At 29.4% G+C, this 19,546-nt stretch overlaps 3 protein-coding genes across 8 annotated transcripts; all 3 read left to right on the top strand.

Moving 5' to 3' along the window:
• The first annotated feature begins 953 nt into the window (after nucleotides 1-953).
• Nucleotides 954-3,566, top strand: FSD3 (Fe superoxide dismutase 3). Of its 2 annotated transcripts, none has more exons than XM_012989365.2 (9): nucleotides 954-1,185; nucleotides 1,309-1,444; nucleotides 1,535-1,642; nucleotides 1,764-1,955; nucleotides 2,327-2,498; nucleotides 2,761-2,834; nucleotides 2,931-2,957; nucleotides 3,095-3,118; nucleotides 3,232-3,566. In XM_012989365.2, exons 2-9 carry the CDS (start codon nucleotides 1,334-1,336, stop codon nucleotides 3,355-3,357), a joined length of 834 nt encoding a protein of 277 aa, XP_012844819.2. In that variant the 5' UTR covers nucleotides 954-1,185; nucleotides 1,309-1,333; the 3' UTR covers nucleotides 3,358-3,566. The 2 variants fall into 2 exon arrangements, with proteins under 2 accessions (XP_012844819.2, XP_088683171.1); XM_088827045.1 differs by having other exon boundaries at nucleotides 1,013-1,185; nucleotides 1,523-1,642.
• A 2,325-nt stretch (nucleotides 3,567-5,891) lies between these two features.
• On the top strand, nucleotides 5,892-7,342 carry STE14A (S-isoprenylcysteine O-methyltransferase). 3 transcript variants are annotated; one of them, XM_088827046.1, is made up of 3 exons: nucleotides 5,892-6,037; nucleotides 6,534-6,617; nucleotides 6,756-7,342. In XM_088827046.1, exons 2-3 carry the CDS (start codon nucleotides 6,536-6,538, stop codon nucleotides 7,340-7,342), a joined length of 669 nt encoding a protein of 222 aa, XP_088683172.1. In that variant the 5' UTR covers nucleotides 5,892-6,037; nucleotides 6,534-6,535. The 3 variants fall into 3 exon arrangements, 1 of the variants encoding a protein (XP_088683172.1); XR_016035005.1 differs by lacking the exon at nucleotides 6,534-6,617 and adding an exon at nucleotides 6,618-6,672 and having other exon boundaries at nucleotides 5,901-6,037; nucleotides 6,766-6,905; XR_016035006.1 differs by lacking the exon at nucleotides 6,534-6,617 and adding an exon at nucleotides 6,618-6,672 and having other exon boundaries at nucleotides 5,901-6,037; nucleotides 6,756-6,848.
• Nucleotides 7,343-15,563: 8,221 nt separating this feature from the next.
• Nucleotides 15,564-19,053, top strand: LOC105964845 (benzaldehyde dehydrogenase, mitochondrial). Of its 3 annotated transcripts, none has more exons than XM_088827044.1 (11): nucleotides 15,564-15,736; nucleotides 15,929-16,000; nucleotides 16,586-16,723; nucleotides 16,817-16,959; nucleotides 17,039-17,422; nucleotides 17,520-17,609; nucleotides 17,721-17,894; nucleotides 17,981-18,118; nucleotides 18,220-18,357; nucleotides 18,463-18,524; nucleotides 18,616-19,053. In XM_088827044.1, exons 2-11 carry the CDS (start codon nucleotides 15,940-15,942, stop codon nucleotides 18,887-18,889), a joined length of 1,602 nt encoding a protein of 533 aa, XP_088683170.1. In that variant the 5' UTR covers nucleotides 15,564-15,736; nucleotides 15,929-15,939; the 3' UTR covers nucleotides 18,890-19,053. The 3 variants fall into 3 exon arrangements, with proteins under 3 accessions (XP_088683170.1, XP_088683169.1, XP_012844814.2); XM_088827043.1 differs by having other exon boundaries at nucleotides 15,729-15,787; XM_012989360.2 differs by lacking the exon at nucleotides 15,564-15,736 and having other exon boundaries at nucleotides 15,808-16,000.
• The last annotated feature ends 493 nt before the right edge of the window (nucleotides 19,054-19,546 follow it).

Genomic DNA, 19,546 nt, shown 5'->3' on the forward strand with positions numbered 1-19,546 from the left:
CAAAATACCTGCCACGTTTACGAGAATTCGCAATACCGAGCATAAAACCTTATGATTTACGATTTAAATCTTATGATTCAATTCATTCATATCTATATAGACTCAAATGTTAAAATAAATCTTAAATATCAACAAATCAATCAAATTTTACGATTACTGGTCCATATATATATATATATATATATGAAATTACTTTGTGGCTTTTCTACATTCTTGAATTACATTTAATTTACCAGAAAATTACTTTTGAAATATTGGAAATATGGCTAATTCATTTAAGAATTTGTTGTTATATTATCGGGGAAATTACTTTATAGTAAACGATAATTTTTTTTTTCATGTGATGCATGGTGTATGATTTAAAAAAATGATTAATTTAATAATTGCATGACAATTAAAATTATAATAAGAAATATATTGGGAAAAATACAGTTTTTTGTCCCAAAAATTAGTATCGATTTCACATTTGGTACATTATGTTCACAAATCACATTTGGTCCCTTATGTTTTATACTTTGAGTTATTTTCATTAATTTGCCATTAAAACTAACGAAATGAAGTGTTTCATCAATGACTTAACTGACAGACTAAAGGAAAATTGACGGAAATGACCAAAACCGTTACATTATTGAAACATATGAGACCAAATATATTTTTTTGTGAACATAGAAGACCGAATGTGAAATATGTGTAAACTTGAGGGGTGAAAACTGTAATTATTCTGACATATATTCTACTATCAAATTAAAGTATTAATTAAAATAAATTGCAAATATAGGAGATTATGGCCGAAAATTGGAGCTAAATTTTTTAGCATGATAAAAAAAAATAAAAAAAAATTACAAAAATGCAACTACGGGTTTTTCGGTTGAGGGGTTAGGTGCTATTTACCTTTGGGAATTTGATCTACACCGAAATATAGGAAGCCCAAATGTAACGAGGTACAAGTGGTCAAGGCCCAAAAACAAATGAGGCCCAAATATAATAAGGTACAAGTGCTCAAAGCGCGACTGTGCTTCCATTATCTTCTTCACCTCTCCCAAGTTTTTGAAAAGAGGCGAACTCAGAAGTACTGCCAACAGTAAAAAAAAAGAAAAAAAGGAAGGAAGGGCAACCTGAAACTAACAAAGCACAACCTATATTGAGAGAGAAAGAATCTGACAAGCTGCTGCTTATCCAACTCAGGTAACTGGGCTTTCAAATAGTTCCTAGATGTGTTCGAGAAAATGCCTCAGAGAATTTTTCTTCAAGTGTTTCACTTTTCTGTGCGATTTCCCAACTTAATTTGAGCTCACGTATTTGTCTCAGGTGCTCGCTTTCGGTGTATCAAGAAATGATTTTGCTTTCTTGTAGTAGTAATCACTGCTCTTTGAGCTCCAATGTTATGGCTTCCGCCGCCGCACCCTCAACGATTTTGAAGAGTTCGTCCACCTTCCCGCATCTGGTGAGTTTTGTTATGTGAACAAAATTTGGATTTCCATTTCAATTTTCTTCGTGTCTGGAATCGCGTGATTGTTGTCAGTACTTGTTACAGGGATGGGGAAGAAGAAGAAGAAAAAGCTGCAATTTGCCTAGTATTAATCGCAGTGTATCGAAAACCACCGTTGCTTATTACGGCCTGAGAAGCCCACCGTACAAACTTGTGAGATTGCTCTCCTCGTTGACTTCTTTATTGCATACGTATTTTTTATAGTTGATGAACTGAAATTCTCGAAGAAAATAGAATGTGAAGTTGTTCACTTTCTTTCGCTTGTTCGTTTTAGGATGCACTAGAACCGTACATGAGCCAGAAAACACTCGAAGTGCATTGGGGTGCTCACCATCGTAATTACGTAGAAGCCCTTAACAAACAGCTCGAGAAAAATGATATACTCTACGGATGTACGCTCGATGAGCTGATCAGACTGACGTATAACAATGGCAACCCGTTACCTGAATTCAATAATGCAGCTCAGGTAATCGTTGCTCGTATATATATATATATTTGTCAAGTAGGTCTGTATTTTGTTCTTGATAACATTTAAGATAACAAGGAATCAATGTTATGAATTCCGATATTTACAGGACATTCTTTCTGAAACACGAGTATCTATTGTAACACGTTCCAGATTATACTTGAGCCATATTGCATAATAAGCTTCAGACTTCAAAGATATTTATTATTAATTTTTTTTTTGCAACATAGCTGTTTTTGGGAGAGAAATCTCGTTTCTAGAAAGTAGCGTTTGCATTTTTTGAAATCGTGTAAATATTTTAACTTTAATTCACGATATAGCATTTCTAAAGGGTTTGTTCTGCCATCTTATATACACGCTCGTGTTTTCAGGTCTGGAATCATGACTTCTTTTGGGAATCAATGCAACCGGGAGGCGGTGAAATGCCGAAATTAGGTCTACTTGAGCAGATAGAAAAGGATTTTGGTTCGTTTGACAACTTCAAAGACAAATTCATTGAAGCAGCTCTCACTTCATTCGGATCCGGCTGGGTTTGGTTGGTCTGTAAGTCATCTCTGCCCGTTGAAATGTTTTAAAATTTCAAACAGGATTTTGATTGATTTAAAACTTCACACAATTTTAAGTGCCTTTTGCGAGAGTAAGCACACTTAATAAATTACCCTTCGAACTTGTCAATTTCTTTTAGCTCGATTCATGTTACTTTTCGTTGTTGTGAATGTTTTGCGAAAGATTAAATAAGGAATTACTGGGCGACACAAAATGGTTATGAACTGTCACTAATTTCTGTATTTTGAAATTGTTACAGTGAAGAGGGAGAAAAGATGCCTTGCGATTGTTAAAACATCCAATGCAATCAATCCTCTCGTGTGGAACGATATCGTAAGAAGCTTCTATATTTCTCTACTCTTTTTTATCCCCATTGGCACCACGACTTTCTTCCTTTTCGACGTTTTAACCATCTCCTAATTATTGCAGCCAATAATCAGTTTGGATTTGTGGGAGGTATTCTCTCTCTCTCTCTCTCTCTCTCTCTCTCTCTCTCTCTCTCTCTCTCTCTCTCTCTCACACACACACACACACACAGTGCTCAAATTTTTGTATCTAGCCGAGTTGATTGATTGTTCTTGTTGGTTTTGCAGCACGCGTATTATTTGGATTACAAGGTGGTAGCTCGGCATTGTTCATTTTTCGTACTTATTACATATCCTTCCATTATCACATCCATGTTTTCATAAATTCGTTTATTATTATTAATGGCTGTCGTTTGATACTACAGAACGATAGAGCAAAGTACGTGAACACGTATATGAACCACCTCGTATCGTGGAACGCAGCAGCAGCACGCATGGCTCGTGCGCAGGCTTTTGTCAACTTAGGCGAACCCAAAATCCCAGTTGCTTGATCAGATATAGATAGTCAGTTACTACAAGCAAGAAAAATCTCACACTTGGTAGTACAAAAAGAAATGGAAGATAGTAGTAAGGGTGTAGTTGTAATTTAGTATTCCCTTTTCTTTTTAAATTGTTATTAAGTATTTAACCAATTTATGTACTTGAATGTTTGTTTCAATTTTGCTGCTCTTTAATTTTGAATATTAATATTAATTTTGAATGTTATTTTTGAATATTATTGAAATAGGGTATAAAAATCATTTTTTTACATCTTATATATAAAAGAAAGAAACGCTAGGGCAACCCTAAGAAACCCTAATGTCATATTTGTAATTTTTTTTCAATTATTATCAAATTTTTATCTCCTTAATATTATTTTAAATATTATTTTCGAATTTTATCATATTTGTATCCCCTAAATATTATTTTTTATTTTTATCAGATTTTTGTCTCCTAAATATTATTTTTTATTTTTATCAAATTTTTATCTCCTAAATATTATTATAAATAATATTTTTATAATTTTATCAATTTTATATCTCCTAACTATAATTTTAAATATAATTTTCAACTTTTAGCAGATTTTTATCTCATAAATATTATTTTCGAATTTTATCAAAGTTATATCTCCTAAATAATATTTTAAATATTTTTTTCGAGTTTTATCATGTTTTTATTAGTTTTTTTATCTCCTAAATATTAATTTTGTTTTTTATCAGATTATTGTCTCCTAAATATTATTTTTGATTTTTATTAAATTTTTATCTCCTAAATATTATTTTAAATAATAATTTTGATTTTAATCATATTTTATCTCCTAAATATTATTCTAATTATTATTTTCGTATTTTATCAACTTTTATCTCATTAACATTATTTGAAATATTATTTTCGATTTTTATCAAATTTTTATCTCCTAACTATTATTAAATTTTATTTTCGATTTTTATCAGATTTTTATCTCCTAAATATTATTTTTTGATTTTTTATCAAATTTTTATCTCCTAAATATTATTTTAAATATTATTATCGATTTTCATCATTTTTTTATCTCCTAGATATCTTACATATAAAAGAAAGAAACGCTAGGGCAACCCTAAGAAACCCTAATGTCATATTTATAATTTTTTTTCAATTTTTATCAAATTTTTATCTCCTTAATATTTTTTTAAATATTATTTTCGAATTTTATCATATTTGTATCCCCTAAATATTATTTTTTATTTTTATCAGATTTTTGTCTCCTAAATATTATTTTTTATTTTTATCAAATTTTTATCTCCTAAATATTATTATAAATAATATTTTTTTTTTAATTTTATCAATTTTATATCTCCTAACTATAATTTTAAATATAATTTTCAACTTTTAGCAGATTTTTTTCTCCTAAATATTATTTTCAAATTTTATCAAAGTTATATCTCCTAAATAATATTTTAAATATTTTTTTCGAGTTTTATCATGTTTTTATTAGTTTTTTTATCTCCTAAATATTAATTTTGTTTTTTTATCAGATTATTGTCTCCAAAACATTATTTTCGATTTTTATCAAATTTAATCTCCTAAATATTATTTTAAATAATAATTTTGATTTTAATCATATTTTATCTCCTAAATATTATTCTAATTATTATTTTCGTATTTTATTAACTTTTATCTCATTTACATTATTTGAAATATTATTTTCGATTTTTATCAAATTTTTATCTTCTAACTATTATTTTAAATTTTATTTTCGATTTTTATCATATTTTTATCTTTTAAATATTATTTTTTTATTTTTTTTATCGAATTTTTATCTCCTAAATATTATTTTAAATATTATTATCGATTTTCATCAAATTCTCCTAGATATTATTTATAATAATCTGATTTTCGATTTTTACAGATAAGGGTAAATAAATCTGATTTTCATCCCTAGCGAATTTTGTGACATCGTTTTACATAATGTCTGCAACATTTGAATTTTATTTCTTCCCTACCTAAGGCTTCTTCTTTTGGTAACCCGACATTAGATTTTGTTTTTTATCTTCTTCATCCTATTGATTGTGTGGCAATTTTTTTTTTGAAACAGCCTGAAAATGAGGCAGTGGAGAAGGGCTTAGTTCCGATGCAAGATGTATAGATGGCCTTTTATGTTGTCGATAGTTTAGTTTTGATTATGTTAACTAAGTTATTAAATCTAATTACTTTTAAGCTCAACATGAAAGACATAGTTGATGATTTTTTTCCTAGTTCAAATTTTCAATCTACTGGTATTAGCTGATTCAATTCATTTGGAAAATTATTCAATAGTAAAGTTATTTCCTTTTTTTTGTGTGTAGTATACTTAATAATGTTCCAGTATAATAGAATTTTGATCATACGATACATCAAACGTTTGTTTATATTCTTACAACATCAAAACAATGCAATTTGTTGTCCCGTGCATCGCACGGGTACAATTACTAGTTCATATATAAGTGAAAGTTACTTTTAATACTTTATAATAAATAAAGAAATAAAGAAATAAACTCACAGAGGAGCACCCTAATATTTTAATATTTTTGTTCCGACCCACCGGTGTAAGTCATACAGTCACCGCCGCAAACTTGGAAGTTGCTGCTGGCAGCTGCCTACTCCGCCGCACTGGGCTGTTCGCATACTTTCGCCCCACCGCCACCGCGCTGCTGCCGCAGTACCCATCTTCAGGTGATATTTATATTTGAAGCAGAAAAAATTATGTTCATTTGGCAGCAACAACCTTTTTTCTGGGTAATTGATGTTCATGCGTCGGGGTGTGTGTGTGTGTGTGTGTGTTCTTCTCTGTAAATTGGATTAGGGTTTTGATTTAATAATCGCTTCTGAATTTCGACTCTGCTGGTTTTGGTACTATTTGAAACTGTGTTCGCGTTGTAAGCCAAATGTTTTCCCTAAATTAAAACGTCATCGTATTGCAGCAATTTAAAATGGAGTTCTGTACGGATAAGTTTTGAGTACATATCCAGGTTAGTTTACTTTTGGAATGCACAACGAATTAGGGTTTATCCTTGATGGAAAAATTGGGAAATTAGAAGAACAAGCTCTGCTTTTTATTGACAAAGGAAAACCCTACTTGCATGATGCTATTCGGTATCGAAACGTTTCGATTCTAATCGAACTTCCGTAATGTTTTCGATCCATCGTTTCTAACTTGTGCTATCTCCAGGAATGTCATTTCCAATGCATCTCTACGCTGAACTGGCGCCTTGTCTTTCGTCACTAATATTTCGCTCCTCTGCAATTACTTCAGGTCTGAAGTAAATTCCACCGTAACTTATCCAAGTTTGCTTCTTCGAGACGACTCAGTAAACACCCGAGGCTCGATTAATTTTTTTTTTTTTTCTGAGGAAGGCCTTTGTTTCATTTTACTTCTCTAAAAAAATGACAGAAATCTTCAGCTTCACAGCATGCAGACAGCTTCTGCAACTGTTGTTTGCTGTACTCTTTTTCCACTGCTCCGAATACATCCTCGCAATTTCCGTTCACGGCAAAAACAGCGTCGACCTCAAATCTCTACTAATCAGCCAAAAGTACGTATTCGCAATGGTCTGTTCCTTGATCGAGTACCTCATCGAAATCTATTTCTTCCCGGAGATAAAAGAACACTGGTTACTGAGCAACACCGGCCTCGCACTAGTGGTGGTCGGAGAAATTATTCGGAAATTGGCGATAATAACAGCTGGCAGATCCTTCACTCATCTTATAAAAAGATTCCACGAGGAGCATCACGTATTGGTTACTAACGGAGTTTACAAGTACATTCGACATCCGAGTTACTGTGGCTTCTTCGTCTGGTCTGTGGGTACTCAAATAATGCTCTGTAATCCAGTTTCTGCAGTTGCGTTTGCGGTAGTCGTTTGGAATTTTTTTGGAACGAGGATTCCGTACGAGGAGTTTTACTTGAGGCAGTTTTTCGGTTCCGAGTACGAGGAATACGCTAGACGGGCTGCTTCCGGAATCCCGTTTATCAGGTGATGTCACCTTTGTAATCTTGAAATGGTGTTCTGAGAGAAGATGCCTTTTTTAAAACATGGTTTGTGATTGCAAGTGGTGGATTCTATTCTCTCTGTTACTAATTCTATGCATACAAATATTTTATTATTATTAATAAAATAATAATTTATTTTATTTTATTATTATTATTTTTCTTTTGAGGAGGATAAGATAATTGTTTAAGCTAAAATTAAAATGAGTGAAGTACAATTAAACAGCTAAGCTAGTTCACGTGGTTGTAATCTTTAGCTATCTTCATAATCGTTTAAGATCTTTTTTTAAAGAAATCGGATTATCCGATTCTGGATTAACTCATTAAGATATTTTAATGTTTAATATTTAATATTTAACTAGTCACTCACCCGTGCGATGCACGGGGATTAATTCAAAAACATAGAATGAGTTAATGTAGAAAACTAACGAATAAAAAATATGTCGAGAATGTAAAGAATACAATTGAACAATAAATAACAAATTCGTATCTTAATTTATCAATCAAAAGTCTCTATAAAAAATAAACGGACAATGTTCTAAGCACCATACACGTTGAAATGTAGCAAGTAACTCCAAGACCGAAATTAAAGTAATGCATCAGTCTTGCACATTAATGTGAATGTTGTTAAAGAAGACCACAGAACTACAATTAGATCTACGACCTGATGACGAATAACCTGTTATTTTTCATCATTTTCAATATATAAGTCAAAGACATTACGTAGATAAAGAATATATATACAAACTTAAATTGATCCAACAATAAATAAAACAATTGCATTTCATTTTATCACAAAAAATCTACATAAATACAAACTGACAATGTTAGAACAGTCAAACTAAATGCCACAAGCAACTCCACGAGTGGAGATTGATTCAGAACACCACTCTTACACATTAATCTGAATCTTGATATAGTAACACAGGAAACTTTTGTCAAATCAACCATTATCAGATGAATAAGATGTAATTATTTATTAGTGTCATTATTTAAGTTCAACGCGTTATCTAAAGAAAACAATATATATATATATATATATATATATATATATATGTATATATATATATATATGTATATATATATATATGTATATATATATATATATGTATATATATATATATATGTATATATATATATATATATATATATATATATATATATATATATATATATATATATATATATATATATATATATATATATATATATATGTATATATATATCAAATGAAGAATGTGTGCATAGAATTACCTTACCCAAAAAAGGGAATAATCGAATATCCCATTAAAAAATACTATTCACTGAAAATAAATCTGAACGCACATTGAATATACACGTATGAGTCAACGAAAAATATGTGTATGCATATAATATATAAATGATGTTTCTTAAAGTGTATCTTCATATTCCCTGAAACACAACACTTGAAATACTTCTTAGTACACAATATTGCAAGTAGCATAAAACAATGCACCATATTTTTAATTGATGAAAATTATTATTTAAAATATACTCTTAACTCTAGACAATGTTACGTACAATAATAATATTAATTTAATATTGATACTAATATTAAATCTAATACTAATAGTAATGGTTAATACAAATACTAATAATAATAGTAACAGTACTAATAATGATTAATATAAATACTAATACTAAGATATATTGATATTTATGTTAATATTGATACTGATACTGATACTGATACTGATACTGATACTGATACTGATATTGATATTGATACTGATATTGATACTGATACTGATACTCATACTGATATTGATACTGATACTTATACTAATACTAATTATGATACATATATTAATAATGATATTGATATTGATACTAAACTGATACATATATGGATAGCAATAGTGATACTCATACTCATATTGATACCGATGTCGATACCGCTATCGCTACCAATACCGATATCGAGATTGATACCGATACTGATACCGATACAGATACCGATACCGATACGCATACCGATATCGATACCGATTCCGATACCCATACCCATACTGATAATACCTATACGAATACTGATACAATACTAATACTAATACCAATATTAATACCAATAACAGTACCAGTATCAATGCAAATACTAATACTCATACTGATACTGATACTATTAATATTGATATTGATACTGATATGAATACTAATACGAATATGAATACTGATAATGATATTAATACTAATATTAATATTAATATATATTTGAATATCGCCGAAAATTATTATTTACTAAAAATAAATCTGAACGCATATTAAATGTACACGTATGAGTCAACGAAAAACATGCGCATGCATATAATATATAAATGATGTTTGTTAAAGTGTATCTTCATATTCCCTGAAATACAACTCTAGAAATACTTCTTTGTATACGATATTGCAAGTAGCATAGGACAATCACCGGATTCTTAATTGATGAAAATCGTTATTTAAAATATACTCTTAACTCTAGACAATGTTACGTACAATACTAATATTAATTTAATACTGATATTAATACTAAATCCAATACAAATATTAATACTAATACTAATACTAATACTAATATTAATACTAATACTAACATTAATAGTAATGTTAATACAAATACTAATACTAATACATATATTGATATTGATATTGATATTGATACTGATACATATATTGATATTGATAATGATATTGATACTGATACTGATACTGATATTGATATTGATATTGATACTGATACTTATACTGATATTGATGTTAATATTGATAATGATACTGATACTGATACTAATACTGCTAATGATACATATACTTAGGGGTGCAAGTTGGAACGGAAATTCCAATTTCCGCCGATTCCGATCCGAAAAGTTCCGATTTTGGAACAACTTTTTTCATTCCGACTTCCGAAATTCCGATTTCCGAATTTTTCCGATTTTTTTGGATTGGAATTGGAATTATATAAAATAAATTTGGAATTTCCGATTTCCGATCCGATTTGATTTCCGAAATTATTTCCGAAAAATTCCGATTTTTTTCCGAAAATACACCTATAAATAATAAATATTATACAATATTTATTTTTCCGAAAAATACACCTATAAATTTTGTTTTAGGATTTTGACATAATGAATTATTGTTAGAAGTTTTATTAGATACTATGTTGTCTTCACTTTTATTTATTTTTTCAACTAAATTTTAGTAGTTATTAGTTTTACTTTTATCGACGTGAACGTTTTTAGTTTTGGAAAATTGTGAACATTTTAGAAAATTTTCGCTATGTTTTGAAAATTTTAAGCTAATGTGATTTCCGATTTTTTTCCGAAATTCCGAAATTTCCGGGCCTTTTGGAATTGGAATTAATTTTTAGATTCCGAAAATTTTGGAATTGGAATTGGAACTGATTTTGTACTTCCGAAACGTTTTGGAAATTTTCCGAAAAGGCTAATTCCGATCCGATCCATCCGACTTTCACCCCTACATATACTAATAATGATATTGATATTGATACAAAACTGATAACGATACTGATAGCAATAGTGATACTCATACTCATATAGATACCGATGTCGATACCGATACCGCTACAGGTACCGATACCGATATTGATACTGATACTCTGACTGATATTGATACCAATACGGATACCCACACTCATATTGATATCGATATCGATACCGACACCGATACTGATACCGATACCAATACTAATACAATACTAATACCAATACCAATATTAGTACCCATACCATTACCAGTACCCAAGGTTGTAAAAATCGGTAATCGGGTCCGAGTCGGTCAGGCACCGACTCACGATTAATCGGTACGGCGGTGATTAATCGGTGATAAATCGGAAATAAATCGATTTTTAAAATTTAATATAATATATTTTTAAATATTATTTATAAATACTCCAAACATATGTAAAAAGATATTTAAACATAATTATATCTCCATCATGTATATATTCTTAATAAAAGTTTAATAATCATAAGATCATAATACATAAATATCCTTATAAAATATAAATAAAAAAACATTTTTTTTGAATTTACATTTATTCTTGAACATTCGTTAACAATAACAATTAACATAAACAAAATAAGGCATAAACTCATATTTTCTTTTATTAAAATCCTACTTTTATATTGAATTATAAAATAAAAAAATAAAAAAATAATAAATAAATAAAAAAACCGATTTTTTGCCACCGAGTTTGACCCGCCTTAAAGGTTTGACCGCCTCAGACCGCCTCGGACCGACTCAGACCGCCTCGAACTGACTCAGACCACCTAAAACCGCCTCACAGGCAAAAAATCAATTTTTCAAACCTTTACACTACAATCGTAAAGGTTTTGGACCGCCTCGACCGATTTTTAGAACACTGCCAGTACCAATACCAATACCAATACTAACACTAATAATTATATTTATACTGATACTATTAATATTGATATTGATACTGATACGAATACTAATACGAATACGAATACAAATACGAATACTGATAGTGATACTAATATTATTACTAATACTAATATTAATACTAATATTAACACTAATAGTAACACTAATACTAACACTAATACTAATATTAATAATACTGATATGCTAAATCCCACACTAATTTTACCAAATCCTACACACAACACAATTGAAATTTTTTCTCTCTCTAAAATCTCATCTTCTCCTTCTCCACCCTTCTTCTTTTTCCTATTTTTTTTAATAAAATCACACACTAAAAACGTCCATATCATTCCAAGTTCGAATTTGAGAAAAATCTTCATGTGTTCAAACTAAAATAAAGTTCGAATTTGAGAAAGAAATTCGAATTGATATGAATTTAAATAATTAAAAAGGCATAATGAAATTGAAAAATATTAAATAAGCCTAAACTCACTTTTTATGATTATTCACGTGAAAGATTAACGAATTTTGAGTGACTTGGAAAAAATCATCATAGAAAAAAATTAGAGAGAATATAAGTAGATAGAGAAATTTTTTTTTTTAATTTATGTGTGGGATTTAGTAAATTTTAGTGTGGGAATTAGTATGTCCCTTAATAATAATACTAACATTAATATAAATGGTTAATACAAATACGAATACTAATGTTGATACTGATACAGATAATGATATTAATACTGATACTGATAGTGATACTTTTATTGTTACTAATACTAAACTAATACCGATACCGATATCAATACCGGTGCCGATGCCGATACCAATATCGATACCAGTACAGATACCGATACCGATAATTAAAAAAATATGAATAATCCAATCATACTCCAGTGATTAAAATTTTAGATAAAAAAATGTAAATAATTCACAAAATGATATTATTTAGTATTCAAAGTGATTAAAAACATGGATTAAATAAAAAGCTATAAATATTAGAACAATAATGTTCTTTTTTTTTTTATCAATTAAGTTATAAATATTACCGTAATATTGTTAAAAAAACTATAAGGAATAAAAGTAGCAACAAATATTTTATTTTTTCTAAACTCTATTAGAACTCATTTGAATTATATAACATAGAAATAGAAAGAGAATGATAATTTTTTTCCTAAAATTTATTTATTTGTTCCAAACCTTACGGAACGATAATGGTGATCTCTTATTAAAATATCACATATATTATTTAGTATTTTATATTTTTATATGGTTAAGAAAAAGTCTTGTGCATATATACCAAAATAATGAATTGAAGTTTAATAATATATTACAGCTTAGTAAAAAGAACAAAAGGTAAAAATGAATAAATAAATAAATAAATAAATAATAATAATAATAATAATAATAATAATAATAATAATAATAATAATAATAATAACAATAACAATAATAATACTAATAATAATAATAATAATAATAATAATAATAATAACAATAACAATAACAATAATAATAATAATAACAATAATAATAATAATAATAATAATAATAATAATAATAATAATAATAATAATAATAATAATAATAATAATAATAATAATAATAATAATAATAATAATAATAATAATAATAATAATAATAATAATAATAATAATAACAATAATAATAATAATAATTGCGAATGGAGAATGATGAACCTGTTGCATGTTCTATATGTTACGTAGAAGTAAGGATAATTCAATTTATTCAAAAGAGTAATTGCAAGAAAAACAATATTAATGGACGAACAAATTAATATCGTTACAAAAATCTATAAATATAAAATAAAATTTATTCAAATATATGCAATGAAACATATATGAATCTCTATTACAAATTAAGAAATGTACGAATTATTTTGTTTCTATTGTATGCCCAATTGCATTAACCTCAACCTCTTCTTCATTGAAACCAAGCTTACAATCATATCAAGTATAATCAAAATATGGAGTAGTAGAAGTAAAAATTTGTGAAAATCAATCCATACAATAATGTTGGATCATATCGTGCATGCTACACAATATCGCAAGACTTTTCACTTGCGGATGTCGACGCATATGGCACATACGATGTTATTTATTAATCTAAAAAAACAAAAACCAAAATATAAGTTAGATTCTTATATAAATAAACAATAAACAACAAATAACATGCTTAGAAAAAAGTATACAATTACAAAACATAAAGACAAAAAACCAAAATATTAGGGTGAGAACCGTGATTTTGTGTGATTATAACAAAATGTATGAAAAAAGAATGAGATGAATGAGTTGGGGTTGAAGGTATTTATACTTAACTTTTACATTCTAAATAAGTAAATAATTTTTTTTAAGGAAAACATATATTTTATGTATTAATGAGCTAAACCAAATTATGGAATTAAGGTATTGATGTTATTTTTACTCCTAATATCATGGACCGGTTATTTAGTCCTAAATTCCTTAATAAAGTCAAACAAATCAACATCTATTAAAAATGAAATCATGAAATTTAAATTTAATCAATTTTGTAACTTATATATATATATATATATATATATATATATATATATATATATATATATATATATATATATATATATATATATATATATATATATATATATTATTTCCATGTATAATGATATTTGCATATATTAATAAAATATTAATTTTATTATATTTCATTTGATTAATTAAAAAATACTAAATTCGATTATATATACATATATATATTATTTCCATGTATAAAGATATTTTGCATATATTAATAAAATATAAATTTTATTATATATTTTATTTGATTAATTAAAAATAATAAATTCGAATATATATATATATATATATATATATTATTTCCATGTATAACGATATTTGCATATATTAATAAAATATTAATTTTATTATATTTCATTTGATTAATTAAAAAATAAATTCGATTATATATACATATATATATATTATTTCCATGTATAAAGATATTTTGCATATATTAATAAAATATAAATTTTATTATATTTTATTTGATTAATTAAAAAATAATAAATTCGAATATACATATACATATATATATATATATACATATATATATATATTAGTTTATATATATATTAAATTTATAGATTCAAATGAAAAATTATGAAATATATTTTAATTTATTAATATTTTCATTTTATACAGATATCCCAATTTTTTTTTATTGAATGGATATTCGAATATTCCAAACTATTGAAAATTAAAAAAAAAAAAAACCGTATTCCTTTATTTTAATATTTTAATATTAAAAAAATGTTTTTTCTGAAAATTATTTGAATATTCGTAAAAAAAATTGAGTTTCATGATTTTTTTTCAATAAATATATTTTGAAATACTGAAAATATAAATAAAAAAATTTTATTTCGAATTTATGAAATATTAACTTTGGAAATAATATATATACATGTGGTAATTATTTAATGATTGTGTAAATGTAAAATAGGAAAAAACTTAAAAACATCCATAAATAAAAATGCCACCTAATCAATTGAAGAATCCACCTCATCAATTGAACTCCAACTAAGCAATTTTGACAAATGACATCATCATTTGCCACATGTCAATCATTGAGGGCATAGATCCTCTTTTTATATTATATATAGATATTTAATACGTGAAAAGCATCATTTTCAATAAATAGGGGCTGATTGATATTTTATCAATAATACAAGGGGGTACAGTGATAGGCTCATAGCTATCAATTACAACTTAAAAGTAGAAGGGGCTAAAGTAAGATTAACTTAGAGTAGAAGGGGTTGTTAATTACAATTTATCCAAAAAAAAGAAAATAATATTTTGAAATTCACAATCAAATCATGTGACGTGTCAACGTAACTCCAAGAAAAATTGGAATATCTTATAATAATAATTCAATCCTACCACCTTTTTATGTACAACTTTTTCTCCTACCTTGTTCACATACTTTTTTTGGTGCTCTCTCTCTCCTCTCTCTCTCTCTCTCTCTCACACTAAGCACACTGTGTATCCATCCATATCTACTACACACTTACTTTGACATTTACACCCTTATCCATTTTTATACTTTGTTCTCTTATATATAATATATACTTATATGGTAGTGATTCATTAGTGATTGTTTTTGTCACCATTTTTGTACTGTAGTGAAATTTCCGATGGCTGCTCGCAGAATTTCATCTCTTCTTTCTCGCTCCGCTCCTTTGCTTTCTCGTGGAGGTATTTTTTTTTTTTTATTAAACCAATAATATTTTCAGTGATTTGATTTATCCAGTGATTGATTTATGTAGCAGAAGCCACAGATTCGCAAGAACAGAGTTTCTTGATTTTTCCCCATTTTTTAATTTGAAAAATAAATTAATTTTTAATATCATGTGTTTTTGCACCTGAGTTTTGAAAAGATACCATTTTTATGTATGTACTGTGATTCTTTATTTAAGTAAGCATGCACAGGTCTCTGGATATGTTTATCTTTTATGAATCCTTTTTTTTTTACGAAATTAATTTCTGATCTGTTGCATTAATTGCTCCTGTTTTCTCTTACCAGCAGCCCCCAATTTTCTTGGAACTGAGTGATCTCTGTGTAGAATTTATTGTGTTGCAATTTGCAAAAGTTCAAATCTTTAATCAGTTTTCTCTTGTCGTAATCGATTCTATTCGTCTCGATTTAATCGAATCGAGCTACACGATGATGTGTTGTATTTAAAAAAAAAATTGAGATTTTGGAGATTAGTATTCAGAAGCCCTATGTATTGATTAAACAAGATGTGATTTAGTACCTAATTTTGCAATAAATTTGTATAGGAAAACAATCTTACACGAGCAGAGGAATCTTCCGGTACACCACGGCGGCAGCAGCTCTCGAGGAACCGATCAAGCCACCAGTCAACGTGAAGTACGATAAGCTTCTAATCAACGGACAATTCGTGGACGCTGCATCAGGTAAAATTTTCCACCATTTCTTTTTTTCGTACATATTCGAGAAAATTTAAATTCCCTGTCCTAACTCGTAAAAAATCGCATTTGTTTAATCAGGAAAAACTTTCCCAACTTTGGATCCAAGAACTGGAGAAGTAATCACACACGTTCCCGAAGGCGATGCAGAAGATATCAACCGAGCAGTATCAGCTGCTCGTAAAGCTTTTGACGAAGGACCGTGGCCCAAAATGACTGCCTATGTAACTAACCATAATACATTTATAAATAACTACATAGCGGTTAATTATTTATAATTATTTATACAATACTTACTTGCAGGAGAGGCAGAGAATATTGCTTCGATTTGCGGATTTGGTCGAAAAGCATAACGATGAAATAGCAGCATTAGAGACGTGGGATAGTGGGAAGCTGTTTGAGCAGTGTGCTAAAATCGAAGTGCCTATGTTTGTTCGGCTTTTTCGATACTACGCAGGTTGGACAGATAAGATTCATGGGATGACTATTCCAGGCGATGGACCACATCATGTTCAAACTTTGCACGAGCCGATCGGTGTTTGTGGTCAGATTATACCGTGGAATTTTCCTCTTGTGATGTTTGCTTGGAAAGTGGGGCCCGCACTTGCGTGTGGTAATACCATCGTTCTCAAAACGGCAGAGCAGACTCCTTTGTCTGCACTTCTTGTATCGAAGCTATTGCACGAGGTTTAATTAATTATTATTTTTTTTTTTAATTTAATCTGGTAAGTGCAGACGTTGGATTTGAATTTTTTTTTTTTTTAAATAAAATGGATTTTGACAGGCTGGACTTCCGGATGGTGTTCTGAATATTGTTTCGGGATTCGGTCCGACAGCTGGCGCCGCCCTTTGCAGCCATATGGATGTGGACAAGGTAGTTCTTTCGTGGCTTTTTATGTTTATAACGAGATTTTGTACAAACTAGTAAACGGTGTATGATTAGACTGCACATTACATGTTGATTAATCTGATCTTGTAATTGCAGATTGCTTTCACTGGTTCAACCGAAACCGGCAAAATTGTTCTCGAGTTGTCTGCCAAAAGCAATCTGAAGCCAGTTACTTTGGAACTCGGAGGAAAATCGCCTTTTATCGTCTGTGAGGATGCTGACGTGGACAAAGCTGTTGAGCTAGCACACTTCGCTCTGTTTTTCAACCAGGTTACTACTCCCTCTCCATCAGTTAAACCCAATTTCCGGATTAATCTTATTAACATCTTCACAATATTCATACGCCACTTGTGTAGGGACAATGCTGCTGTGCTGGCTCAAGAACATACGTGCACGAAAAGGTTTACGATGAGTTTTTGGAGAAAGCAAAAGCACGGGCCTTGCAACGGGCCGTGGGCGACCCGTTTAAGTCGGGTATGGAGCAAGGCCCTCAGGTACTTTACCTTCACTGAAATAAACATTTTTCAGCAAAGAATTATGATTTCTACTACACTGTAAATTTGATGTGTGAATTTTTTTTTCTTCTGAATTTTAGATTGATTCTGAACAATTCGAAAAGATCCTTAAGTATATTAGATCCGGTACGGAATCTGGAGCCACCCTCGAAACTGGAGGCGATAGGTTAGGTACAAAGGGCTATTATGTTCAGCCAACTGTATTCTCTAATGTCAAGGTAAAGACTCAATTTTGTTTTTATTATATTTTTACTTTATATTACTTTTTTTGTAAATCTTCTCTTGCTAATGCAGTAGTTTATTGATTTTTTGTTTTTTTACAGGATGACATGCTTATTGCAAAGGACGAGATCTTCGGCCCCGTGCAGACTATCCTAAAATTCAAGTACGCCTGCAAAAATTCTTGCGCATATGCTATCGAAACTGATATATTTTTTTTTTATAATTTAGTAATAACTTTAATTTGCTAAATGCAGTGAGCTTAACGATGTGATTAAGAGGGCGAACAACACAAGGTACGGTCTTGCAGCGGGAGTATTCACTAGTAATCTCGACACGGCCAATACGTTGACGAGAGCATTGAGAGCTGGTACAGTATGGATTAATTGCTTCGATACTTTCGACGCCACAATTCCTTTCGGTGGATATAAAATGAGCGGAATCGGAAGGGAAAAGGGAGAATACAGTCTCAAGAACTACTTACAAGTCAAAGCCGTCGTCACTGCTCTAAAAAATCCAGCTTGGCTGTGAATTTCTGCTTCAATAAATCGGATTGCAAAAGTTTCGTGAATTAGATATATGATGACGAACGACGAATAAAATAATTTCACCCTTTTTTTTTTTCCTGTACTTGATAATATCAACTATTTCGCAATGTATGCATTTGAATGTTGAAATCATATTCGGACGGAAAATCGGTTCTTTCTTTCTTACACAGCCTGAAATGAAAAATCAAGAGACCTAACTCTTTGCGAAATACGGTGAGCTTTCTCCAACGCCGCCACGACTCTACCCATAGACAGCCGGTGTTGCTTAAGCCCACTACACGACAAAGCCACCTTAAACACCAACTCAAACGACTCAACGGAATATTCTCCGTTCAGTTTTCCGTCGGCAAATTCCGTTATAACCCCTCCTTTTCTCAGATTCTTTACCTAAAAACAAAATCAACAAAATAAAAAAAACGATTTTTTTTTTTAACTAACTAAAAATTTGCCTACCATTTTACTCAAAAGGCATTGGTTTGTTGACATTCATATTAATAACCCTCTGCCCAGATAAAAGCTGCAGAAGCACTATTCCGAAGCTGTAAACATTGGTCGAAGGATGTACGCGTCAGTTCTTTTGGTATTCCGGGTCCACATAACCGAATGTTCCTCTTACCTCAGAGCTCACGTACGAATTTCC

The sequence above is a fragment of the Erythranthe guttata genome, chromosome 12, assembly GCF_056151865.1.
Source record: "Erythranthe guttata isolate IM_541 chromosome 12, IM_541, whole genome shotgun sequence".
NCBI classification, from domain to species: Eukaryota; Viridiplantae; Streptophyta; class Magnoliopsida; order Lamiales; family Phrymaceae; genus Erythranthe; species Erythranthe guttata.

Bases quoted from the DNA above. Each gene is read 5' to 3' on its own strand.
- LOC105964845 (XM_088827044.1), top strand. From the start codon at position 15,940: ATGGCTGCTCGCAGAATTTCATCTCTTCTTTCTCGCTCCGCTCCTTTG. The intron at 16,724-16,816 runs GTAAAATTTTCC...TTGTTTAATCAG, and splicing joins ATTCGTGGACGCTGCATCAG to GAAAAACTTTCCCAACTTTG. The intron at 17,423-17,519 runs GTTTAATTAATT...GGATTTTGACAG, and splicing joins TATCGAAGCTATTGCACGAG to GCTGGACTTCCGGATGGTGT.
- FSD3 (XM_088827045.1), top strand. From the start codon at position 1,334: ATGATTTTGCTTTCTTGTAGTAGTAATCACTGCTCTTTGAGCTCCAAT. The intron at 1,445-1,522 runs GTGAGTTTTGTT...GATTGTTGTCAG, and splicing joins CGTCCACCTTCCCGCATCTG to TACTTGTTACAGGGATGGGG. The intron at 2,499-2,760 runs GTAAGTCATCTC...AAATTGTTACAG, and splicing joins CGGCTGGGTTTGGTTGGTCT to TGAAGAGGGAGAAAAGATGC.
- STE14A (XM_088827046.1), top strand. From the start codon at position 6,536: ATGTCATTTCCAATGCATCTCTACGCTGAACTGGCGCCTTGTCTTTCG. The intron at 6,618-6,755 runs GTCTGAAGTAAA...AAAAAATGACAG, and splicing joins CTCCTCTGCAATTACTTCAG to AAATCTTCAGCTTCACAGCA.